Here is a 12,283-nt window from a genome sequence, read left to right on the forward strand (position 1 = left end):
ACGAACATCTAAGAAGTTCAATAAACTCAAGTAAGATGAAATCAGAGAAACCCACACCAAGACGTTACAATCAAACTTTCAAAAGACAAATAGAATATGGGTAGAAGTGATGCTTGTCACTTCCAGGCCTAGATCAAAAAAGCCTCCTATCTAATCCTCCATGATCTCTATCATTCCCCATACACTTGTTTAAGAAAAGATTCAGAGGCCTTAGGGGAGGATGACACAGTGCAAAAGCAGAGTCTGGGTCCCTGAGTCACTGCAAAGAAAGCTTCTCATTGAATGCCCTCTCTAAACAAAGTGATCAAGAAGTAAACCTCTATTTTTATATACCACTGATACTTCAGGGGCTATCTAATTTAAAACTAGCATCACCCCAAGTAATATATTTTGCTTCTGTCATTTTGTTGCCAAGAATGCCCACTCTATTATATCTGGCTATCAAAATGCTTAAAAGTCCATCTTAAATGCCACTTCTTTCTCTAGTTTCCTAGCGAAAATTATCTGCCCCTCTTCTAACATTAAATATTATTTACTTTATTGTTTTATAGCACTGATCATATAGTATTGTTCACATTTTATCTCTGCAGTAGGCCATATGCTTCCAGAAGGCAAGGATCATATTTCTCTCACCTTTATATGTCCCACAATGTCTAGTAGAGTACGTTGTACACAGACACTATATACATATTATACAGGTAACATAAACATCGTTTATCTCCCTTAAATCACCTCCGCAATAGCAGGCCATCTAGTTGGTCCTTCTGGTGGATAGCTTGTTCATTGGAACCTGACTTTCCATTGCTTGAATGCTGTCTTTGCTCTGACTCTGCCACCTGTGGTCTGTGCCTTTCTCAGACATGCATACAGGCAGTATTCTTTCCTAAAACTTCCTCTAAAAGCTAAATTTTTATCCATTAGGAAGTTCCCATTTGTTATCGACCTTTGGTTAGGAAAAATAATTTTTAAAAGATTCATTACAGAAACTCAATAGTTTCTCCACATATTCCACATAATTGATAGGAATGAATCACAGTACACATCCCTAGCCATACTCTCTTCCAGCACTTCTCTTTTCACCCAGGGCACTATTTTCTCGTATAGGAAAGTCAAGTTTTATTCTCTGGTACTTCCTTAGCTTGTTAACTGTGTTTCACTGCATTACCCTAAAATAAGCTTCTCTTATTTCTTTTGAGGTCTAATCTTTATTTGAAATGTTTAAGTACTATCATCTATCTTAGATATACCACATTAAGTATACAAATTATTGTGTGCATATTATCTCATTTAATCTCATTTAATTCTAATCACAATAAAGGAAGAGATTATTTAAAATAATAATTACCATATGATCCAACAATTCCACTCGTGGGTATGTATCTGTAGGAAACAAAATCACTATCTTAAGACATATCTGCATCCCTATGTTTTTGCATCATTATTTACAGTAGGCAAGACATGGAAGAAACCTTAACCTTAGTGTCCATCAGGGGATGAATAGATAAAGAAAATGTGGTGTGTGTGTGTATAAATATATATTTATATGTGTGTGTGCGCGTGCATGTGTGTGTAATATTATTCATTCATAAAAAAGAAGGAAATTTTGCCATTTACAATATAAGTGGACTTTGAGGGCATTACACTGAGTGGAATAAGTCAGAAAGAGAAAGACAAATACCATAAGATCTCACTTATATGTGGATCCATTGGGGAGATGAGTGGAATGGGTGAAGGTGGTCAAAAGGTGCAGATTTCCAGTTATAAAATAAATAAGTCCTGGGCATGTAATGTACAGCATGGTGACTATAGTTAATAATACTACATTATAGTGGTCCTCAACTTTTTCGGCACCAGGGACCAGTACTCCTATGAGAATCTGCTTATTGATGTAAGGTGGAGCGGAGGCAGTGATGCTAGCCCTGGAGAACGGCTGAAATACAGATGGAGTGTCTCTCACTCACCTGCCACTCACCTCCTGCTGTCTGGCCTTGTTCCTAACAGGCCATAGACTGGTACTGGTCTGTGGCCTGGGGCTTGGGGATCCCCGCTATAGTGTATGTTTGAAAGCTGCAAAGCGAGTAGATCTTGAAATTCTCATCACAAGAAAAAATAATTTGAACTATGCGTGGTGATAGATTAGACACATTGTAGTGATGATTTCACAATATATAAAAATGGTGAATCATTATTTTGTACACCTGAAACTAATACAGTGTTATGTATCAATTATACATTAATTAAAAATAATAATGATAAACTTTAAACCATACATCAGAAGTAAAAACAGAAACACAGAACTCACCTGTCCAGAGATCAAAGTGCTCTTCTCCTTATAAGTAGGCACAAAATTATTGTTTTGAGCTTAAGACAGGCAAAAAACACTAGCAAAATGGATTTTCTGTTGTGTCTTGCCCAACAGAGAATAGAGCTCTATAAACCATAATTCATTAAAGAATCACCAAATCGTCAGACAATAAAACAAAATTCTCAGTCATTGCTACCACCAATGATTAATGGTCATAAAGGAACCAAAGTGAAAACCAAAAGCAAATTAAGTAGAGAGGAAAATTAAAACTAGAAAAACAGAACACCTGCATCATTCTATTGCCACTTTGGATTCACCTGTGAGAGCCAAGACACACCTGGTATACTACTCTCATGATGACATTTTCTTCCGTTAGGTGAATCTTTTGGAAATCTCGGCAAAGACTTTTAAAACTGTTAAAAGATCATTTTCAGAGAAGAGTAAAATAATGACTCTCATATATATATAAAAATAAACTCATGTTAAGGATTTTAACTCATTAATGAGGAAGCGACGTGGTTCAAATGAGACTCAAAGGGGAAAAAAACATATAGATCAGGAATATTGAAGTGAATGAGCAAATCAAAGCACTTTTCCACAGTGTGAGAGGAAGTCAGTCAAACCTTCCCTGGTCAGAATTAACGTGTGAATAAGCAGGAATTATATTGCACTGTTATCAGTTATCTACACTTTACAGGATTATAAAATAGCTCCAAGAGAATCAGAATCAGAAAATGTGAAAGGCTACACTATAAATTATGCATAGTTTTCCACAAAATTTTCCTGTAGTAGATATTGTTCAAATTATGTGAACCATTTAGAAAGACTTTGAACCAAGTACTATGACCAACAAGCAGCTTAAATCAGTCCTGTAGAGAACTGGTACATCTACTTTTCTCTTCTTTCCAAGTCATCAGAACATAGCAGTGGGTAGAGAGCACCAATTTTAGAGCAGGAACTGGATTTGAATACTAACCCCCATCAATATAGTAGCTGTGAGATGCTAGTGAATTTATTTAGCTTCTCTAAGCCTCAGTTTTCTCACCTGTGAATGAGGATTCACAGGTGTGTATGAGGATTAAAGGAAATAATGTGTGTAAAGCACTTAGCACAGTGCCTACAAAATGTAAGTATTCAACAAATAGTAGCTAATAACTATCTGATGCTTGGTAATTAAAATACCAAATTATTCTTTAAAATGGGCAATACTTGTGGTCATTTTGAGAAGATATAACTCCAACAATTATATCGATCCTTTACATTGAATAGTAAATATGACACTTTCACATATATTCTTATTTTAGCCTATGTTCAAGTGAAGATTATAGATTACAAAACATAAACATGTATATGCATGTGTTTATCACAACTAGTATCCACCAAAGAATCTGTATTTACTTAAAACTAATAAAGTGTCCACAGATATTAACTCCTCAATTATAAATGATATTAACGTAAGTTATCAATATTCCATTGGAAGCTGTTTAGCATTGCATAACCTGGCAAAGCAATTAATTATGCACAATTATCCTTCAATTTTCTATTTTTTTAAAAACTGTATTTTGTAATAAGAGACCTAAATAAAAACAGATAAAATATAGAAGACAGCAATTAATAACAATACAAGAAAAATCTGATTTAGTTTAAATGCTAACTTGGCTGTATAGCTGATGACTGTCAGATCTTAAAAAGATATATGTTGTTAGATGCAATATGATATAGTGGCCTAGAGCATGGGCCACTGGAGTTAGACTGCCTAGGTTGGAATTCATGCTCCATGAGTGATTAGCTGTATAACTTCAGATAAGTAACTAAGTCTCTCAGTTCTTCAATTTCTTCTTCTGTAAAATGGGGATAATAAGAGAGCTAACATTTAAATTTTCTGTGAGAATAACATTAAATGAGATAATAGTCTTAAAATACTTGGAACAGTGCCTAAAACATGATAAGCACTCAATACATGTTGGGTACTTTTATTGTGGTGATGGAGTAGTTCAGGCTTGAGCAAGGTGACCATTTTTGTAAGTGATCTTTGAGTTGTCCTGAATATCCCGTATGTTTACTTTGTTATAGTCGGATGAATCCTTGTCTATTTTTAAGGAAGCCTCAACTGATCCTGTCAGAGTGCTCAGCTGGCTCCGCAAAGACCTGGAAAGAAGTACAGCAGGTTTCCAAGATGTTAGATTCAAGCCTGGAGAATCATCACTTGGTGGGGAAATGACCAGCTCGGGAGACCAACGCAAAGGTTTCTTTGTGGACTATTACAATACCACCCATGAAGGCAATCCAGGGAGATTGCATTTTGAAATGACTCACAGAGAGAACCCTCCCCAGGGCCCCAGGGCCCAACTTGGTAATGGGAGTTCAGTGGATGAAGTTTCCTTCTATGCTAACCGCCTCACAAATCTAGTCATAGCCATGGCCCGCAAGGAGATCAATGAGAAGATCGATGGCTCTGAAAACAAATGTGTCCATCAGTCATTGTACATGGGAGATGAACCTACACTGAACAAAAGCCTGAGTAAGGTGGCATCAGAACTGGTGAACGAGACTGTTTCTGTATGTTCCAAGACACCTATTTCAGATAAAGTTCCTGGTTCTGGTGACAGAACTTCAAGATCATTACAGAGTCCCCCGAGTTTGAAATACAAGACCACATTGAAATTCAAGGAGAGCACCAAGGAAAGCAAGAGTCCAGCTGACAGACCTGCTTCTAAGAAATCTTTCTTCTATAAGGAAGTGTTTGAATCTCGTAATGCAGGTGATGCCAAAGAGGGTGGAAAGTTCTTACCTGGGGAGAGAAAGATATTCAGAGGGCAAGAAAGGCCCAATGACTTCACAGCTTCTGTTAGTCAAGGGATCATGACCTATGCTAACAGTGTTGTATCTGATATGATGGTCTCCATCATGAAGACACTGAAGGTCCAAGTGAAGGACACAACCATTGCCACCATCCTGCTGAAGAAGGTACTAATCAAGCATGCAAAAGAGGTAGTCTCTGATCTCATTGACTCCTTCATGAAGAACCTCCACAACGTCACAGGGACCCTCATGACTGATACAGACTTTGTCTCTGCTGTGAAAAGAAGTTTCTTTGGTCATGGAAGCCAGAAGGCCACTGATATCATGGATGCCATGCTGAGTAAGCTATACAATGTGATGTTTACCAAGAAATTTCCTGAGAATATCAGGAAAACCAAGGACCAGTCTGAGATTTATTCCGTTGTCTCCATGAAAGGAATGGGTGACCCTAAAAACCGAAATGTAAACTTTGCATCAATGAAATCTGAAGGTAAACTGAGGGAAAATGTGTACTGTCCGCCACACAAACCGGAGGAGAAGAGTTGTGCCGAAACTTTGGGTGAACACATTATCAAAGAGGGACTGACCTTGTGGCATAAATCTCAGAATAAAGAAGGACAATTTCCAGGTTTCCAGCATGCGATATTTGCAGCTCCCAACAAACAGTATAAGCCTGTACCAGACATTCCCCTAGGATATCCTCTGGATACTTGCAACCTCAATCCCCCTATGCATGACCCAGAGAAACCTGAGAATTTTGATTCAGACTCCTGGGCCAAGGACCTGATTGTATCTGCCTTGCTTCTGATTCAATACCACCTTGCCCAGGGAGGAAGCATGGATGCACAGAGCTTCCTTGAAGCTGCTGGCAGCACCAACTTCCCTGCCAACAAGACCCCTGCAGTTCCTGATGAGACCAAGCCTAAGTCTGCTCATATGGAAGGTAACCAAGAAGAAGCAGAAAAGAAGGATCTAATGAGTGTTTTTTTTAACTTTATCCGGAATTTACTTAGGGAGACCATTTTCAAGAGCGACCGTAGCTCTGAACGCAAGGTGCCAGAACAGCCAACTAAGGAAGAATATAGCCACCTGTGTGAAAGACCTGTAACTCCTTCTCCCATCAAACTAAGTGAAGGTGATGAAGCTGGTGGTGCCTTTGCTGGGCTGACCAAGATGGTTGCCAACTCACTAGATGGCCACATGAATGGGGAGATGATAGAACATCTGATGGACTCAGTGATGAAGTTATGTCTCATTATTGCCAAGTCTTGTGACTCTCCCTTGGCAGAGCTGGGAGATGATAAGTCTGGGGATGCCAGCAGGCCACCTTCAGCCTTCCCAGATAGTTTATATGAGTGTTTACCAGTAAAGGGCACAGGGACAGCAGAGGCTCTCTTGCAGAATGCCTATCAAACTATCCATAATGAATTGAGATGTATATCAGGACAGCCCCCAGAAGGGTGTGCAGCACCTAAAGTGATTGTCAGCAATCATAACCTAACTGATACAGTTCAGAACAAGCAACTCCAAGCTGTACTTCAATGGGTAGCTGCCTCTGAGCTCAATGTTCCTATTTTGTACTTTGCTGGTGATGATGAAGGAATCCAGGAGAAGGTAAGGAAGTAGTCAGAGGAATTTGGAAATATTTATTAACAGTCAATTAGGGTTTTAAGTTTTCTTTCTGAATGGGAAGATAATCATAAGAAGGGTAAAATGGGGACAGTAAGAATTTGAAGATCATACCTCTTGGCAGAGATAATGGATAAAGTAAAATTAGATTTTGCCAAATAAGAGTCATATCAAAGGGGAAAGGGAGAGGGATATGTGATAAATCAAATCTAATCCTTTTTTTTTTTTTGTATATATATCAATGGGCTTGCACAGATGAGGAATCTCCAAGAAAGAGACTTGGTGAAAGAATCAGATTAAGATCTGGCCGAATTTTGGATAGGACAACATTGCCCAAAGAATGAGAAGGGGCTGCTGGGAAACATCCCAGGGATGTTTTGAGGGGGTAGAGGGTGAGGGATCTCGATTTATGACCTTTTCAAACCTGTCATTAATCTCTTAGCTGTTTGTTTACAAAGTGTTAGGGATTTGAAGGGACTTGACAAATGAGGGACTTCCCCTCATTCTAAATTCTGAATCAATTGAGAAGTAAGATTAAAGAATAAGGCAGATGATAAATCAACTTATCACTGTTATTACTAATAAAGGTAAGTGTGCCTTCTAACTCCTAGCTTCCACTAATGTAGGCCTTGAAACTGCTCACTGAAGGAACATTTTGAGCCTAGAAAGCATAAACACTTATCCAAGTTGCTGCTTCATGTTACTTAGAGGAATTAAGAAAAGAGAGACCATCCCACACACCCTGTTTAGGATTTTGGATTATTTTGTCTCCATTGAGAAAAGTGGAACAATGGTGGTTATCAATTAGGTAATAAGGGATTACTTATAAAAATAACTCATCATAGAACAAAAAAAATTAATAAGAGATATGTTATATATGCCAAATTCTAAAGTGACAATATAGTTGATGATGTAATTTTCCAAAATGATACATTTTTTAAAAATCTTATTTGACTTAAATCTGTAATTCCTGAAAAATTCAGTGTATATGAAAATGTTCTAAAATGCTTGTAAAAAAAAAAAAATGCATCCTCATAGAAACCAAAGGATGTGGAGGAAGAAGCTTTCTCTGTTTAAGTGGTTTTAGATTATTTTGAATTAGAATGTCTGTAATATAATCTAAAATGTGCCCAATAGATTTGCAGTCCTTCTCTTATACAAACACAAACACATATACCCATACATTTTTGCTCATTGTAAAGATAAAGACAGTCATCTATTTTATTAAAGAAAAAGAGTGGAAAGGATGGCAGCAGCGCATCCAAACTTTAACCAATGTTTTGCATTGATCATCAGTATGTTTTTAGGAACAGTTGGGTGAAGTATACCTCAAAGAAATTACTTAAAATAGATATGAGATTTCTTTTTGGAAAAGGATTTACTAAATGCATACAAATATTCTCATGCTGACGTAGGCGATTAAACCCAGTAACACTGGAATGCCCATGAGCCTAATTCCTTGAAATAAATTTGTATACATTTTTGAATAGGTAATGTGTGCATAGTTCAAAATCCAAAGGCACAAAAGGATGTATAGTGAAAATTAAGGTTTTTTTTTTTTTCTCATCTTTATCTTCCATCCTGTTGCTCTCCCTAAAGAAAACCATTCTGGTTGATTTCTTGCTTATCTTTTGAGAAATACATATGCATACACAAATAAATACTTATATGTATATAGCTTAATTTTTAGGTTTCAAAAGGTAGTAATGTATATATGTGTGTGTGTGTGTGTGTGTGTGTGTGTGTGTGTGTGTATATATTCTTTCTAATGGCTGCATATTACTTTATTTTATAAAGGTACTGTATTTAACCACTCTCCCATGTATGGACACTTCAGTTACCAATATTTTGCTACTATAAGCAATGCTGTTTGCCTAAAATCAAATGTATCTGTATGTGCTAAATACTTAGCAAAGGAATTTCAAGATCACTATTAATGTGTGTTTGTGTATTTGATATAAATTCCCATATTGCCTTTTGTAGAGCTTGCACCAATTTGCACATCTACAAAAACAACATGAGTGCCTATTTTCCATACTTTAATCAACAATGAGTGCCAGACTTTTGATATTTACCAAGTTTTGCCTTACTTTGCACTTGTCTTATTAGAAATGAGGGTGAAAATCTTTTCATATGTTTAAGAGCCATTAGAATTTCCTTTTTCATAGGTGAATTGTTTATAAGTTCTGCCTGTTTTTATATTGGGTGATTGTTATTTTTCTTGTTGATCTGTAAGAGTTTTACATACAAGGAAATTAGCCTTTGTGGTATGAAATGTATTTTTTAATCATTTGTCTTTCGATGCATTTTTTCTTTTTCGTTTTTGCCATATAGAATTTTTAAAATATTTATATAGTCAAATCTAAGACATTTTTTCTTTTATTTTTCCTGTATTTTTTGTCATATTTTGAAAGACATTCTTCATTCCAAAATAATAATAAAACTTGCCCATGTTTTCTTCTAGTACTTAAGATTTTTAAAAAAAATATTTGACTGTGATCCGTTTTGAATTCATTTTTATATAAAGTATAAAAATGAGGTAGGGATGCAATCTCTTCATTGTTTCCAGATGGCTACCTGATTCGTTTTCTGAGCTTTTCATTGAATTGAATTGTTTCATTGAATTGTTTGACTATTCTTACTATTTTAACACTATTTGAATAGCACACTGTTAGAATTACTGTTATTCTATAATGTTTTAATATTTGTTAAGACTAGAGACTCCTTATTTCTCTATCTCAGAATTTTCTAGGCTGTATTACTCAATTTCTACCCTGAGCCTCAGGCAACCATTAACCTGATTTCTATCATTGATTTATCTTTCTGACATTTTATACAATGGAGCCATAAAATATATAGTCTTTTACATCTGGCTATCCATAGTGTATTTTTGAGATTTATCCATGTTGTAGTATGTATCAGTAGTTCATTCCTTTTTATTGCTGAATAGTATTTCATTATGTGGATATGCCTCATTTTATTTATCCACTCACCAGTTAAAGGACCTTTGGATTGGTTCCACTTTTTGCTGTTATAAATAACGCTATGAACATTTATACACAAGTCTTTGTGTGCACATATGCTTTCATTTCTCTTGGATATCAAGGTGTGGAATTGCTGCATCTTATGGTAAGTATATCTTTAAAAAATGCCAAATGTTTTCCAAAATGACTGTACCATTTTACATTCTCACCAATAATTTATGTAGGTTTTAGTTTCTCCACATCCTCATCAACATTATAGCTATTATTATGGTAACTGATTGTGGATTTAATTTGACATATACACATTAAAATGACTAGGGATGTTGAACATCTTTTTATGTGCTTATTACCCATTCATATATTCTTCGTTAAATCAGCTGTGCAAATCTTTTGCCCATATTTTGACTGGGTTGTTTTCTTCTTGTTATAAAGTTACAAGAATTCTTCATATATTCTGGATTCAAGTCCTTTATCAATATATGATTTGCAAATATTTTCTCTCAGTCTATGGCTTGTCTTTTTACTTAATGGAATCTTTTGAAGAACAAAAGTTTTAATGATGAAATTTAATTTGTCATCTTTTATTTTTATTGCTTGTGCTTTTGTTGTTATATATGATCTTTGCATAATCCAGTGGTTCCCAACTGGAAACAGTTTTGCCCCCAAGGGACATTTGGTAATGTATGGAGACATATATTTTCTTCACCACTGGGAGGGAGTTACTACTGGAGTGTATTGGATAGAGGCCAAAAAATGCTGCTAAACATCCTGCAATGAACAGGACAATTCCATGACAAAGAAATATCTAGCCCATAAGGTCAATACTATTAGGTTGTGAAACACTGACCTAACCGAAGGTTATGAAGATTTTCTTCTTTGTTTTCTTCAAAACATTCGATAATTTCAACTCTCATATTTAGGTTTGTGATACATTTTGAGTTCATTTTTGTGTATGATATGATGTGTAGGGATCTAATTATTTTATATGTGAATATGCAGTTGTCTCAACACCATTTGCTGAAAAGATAAATGGATATCTGACCCTTTTGAATTATCTTTCCCTTTATAAATCCCTTTAAAAATTAATTGACCATAAATATTAAGGTTCAAGCTTTCTTTTTATTGGTGTTTCCATATATTATTCCATAATATTACTTTTAACCTACCTATATCATCTGAAGTGAGTTTTTTGGTAGGTAGCATATTGTTGGGTCATGTTTTTTTTTGTTTGTTTGTTTGTTTGTTTTTATCCATTCTGGCAATTGGTGTGTTTAGAACCTTTACATTTAGTCTAATTATTAATATGTTTAGATTTAGGTATACTGTTTTAATATTAGTTCTGCTTATTCTATTTTTTCTTCCTGTTTTTACTCATCATTGCCTTCTTTTGGATTACTTAAACATATTTAATATTCCATTTTAATTTATCTATTGTGTTTTGATTGTCTTTTTCCGTAGTCTTTTTTGATGATTTCTCTAAGGATTACAATACACATACTTAACTCTTCAGAGTCTATATAGAATAAATATCTACCACTTAAACCAGAATATAGAAATCTTACTACCATTTAGGCCCCTTTATGCTTCTCTCTTATGTTGTAGTTATTTCATGTATTTGATTGGCATACATTGAAAAACTCTTAATGTTATTTTTGCTTTCAACCATAAAACATGTTCTAAAGAACTGAGAATAGTTTATTATTTATACTGAGAATTTTACTGTTTCTATTGTTCTTCATTTATTACCGATGTTCCAGTTTCCTTCTGATATCATTTTCCTTTTGGCTGAAGAACCTGGAACACATTGTCTGGCAAAAAATTCTCTTAATTTTCTTTAATATAAAATTTTATTTATTTGACCTTTATTCCTGAAGTATATTTTTGCTGTATATAGAATTCTAGTTTGACAAGTTTTTTCTTTTAGTGCTTAAAAAATGTTGCACCATTTCCTTCTGGCCCCTGTACTTTCTGATAAGAAATCTGTTGTCATTCAAATTGTTGTTTCCCTATAAATAATGTGTCATTTTTCTCTGGCTGCTTTTGGTATTTTTTCTTTTTCTTTAGTTTTAAGCAATTTGGTTATGACAAGTCTTAAAGTGAATTTCTTTGGGTTTATCTTATTTTAGGTTCACTGAGCTTCTTGAATTTGTTATACCTTTTGGCAAATTAGAGAAGCTTTCATCTATTATTTCTTCAAGTATTTTTTTCTGCACCACCCTTTTTTTCTCTTCTTCTGGGATTCGAATTACATAAATGTAAAACTTTTTAGAATTGTCCCACAAGCCTTCAAGCTCTGCTTATTTTTTCAATCTTTTTTGAAAGAAGTTTAATCAGGCCTGTATTCTTCAGTGTGGCTAATATCTATTGCTCTATCTTCCAGTTTACTGACTCTATCATCTTCATTCTGCCCATCCAATATATTTTCATTTTGGATTTTTTTTAGCTCTAAAATTTCCATTTTGTTTTTCTTTATATCTTCTTTTTGCCAAGACTTTCTGTCTTTCTATTTGTTTTAACAGTATTTGTATGTACTTCAGTTTCTCATATGGAAATTTCTCCTTCT

General features: G+C 35.0%; 1 protein-coding gene across 1 annotated transcript in view; it reads left to right on the forward strand.

The window, feature by feature from the left end:
- Positions 1 to 12,283, forward strand: part of AKAP3 (A-kinase anchoring protein 3) — a 28,441-nt gene that overhangs the window by 13,207 nt on the left and 2,951 nt on the right. Inside the window, exon 4 of the mRNA XM_011361791.1 lies at positions 4,406 to 6,721. Coding sequence (XP_011360093.1) covers positions 4,406 to 6,721 — 2,316 coding nt within the window. The remainder of the gene's footprint in view (positions 1 to 4,405; positions 6,722 to 12,283) is intronic.

This window comes from Pteropus vampyrus, unplaced genomic scaffold (genome assembly GCF_000151845.1).
Source record: "Pteropus vampyrus isolate Shadow unplaced genomic scaffold, Pvam_2.0 Scaffold70, whole genome shotgun sequence".
In the NCBI taxonomy this organism is placed as follows: domain Eukaryota; kingdom Metazoa; phylum Chordata; class Mammalia; order Chiroptera; family Pteropodidae; genus Pteropus; species Pteropus vampyrus.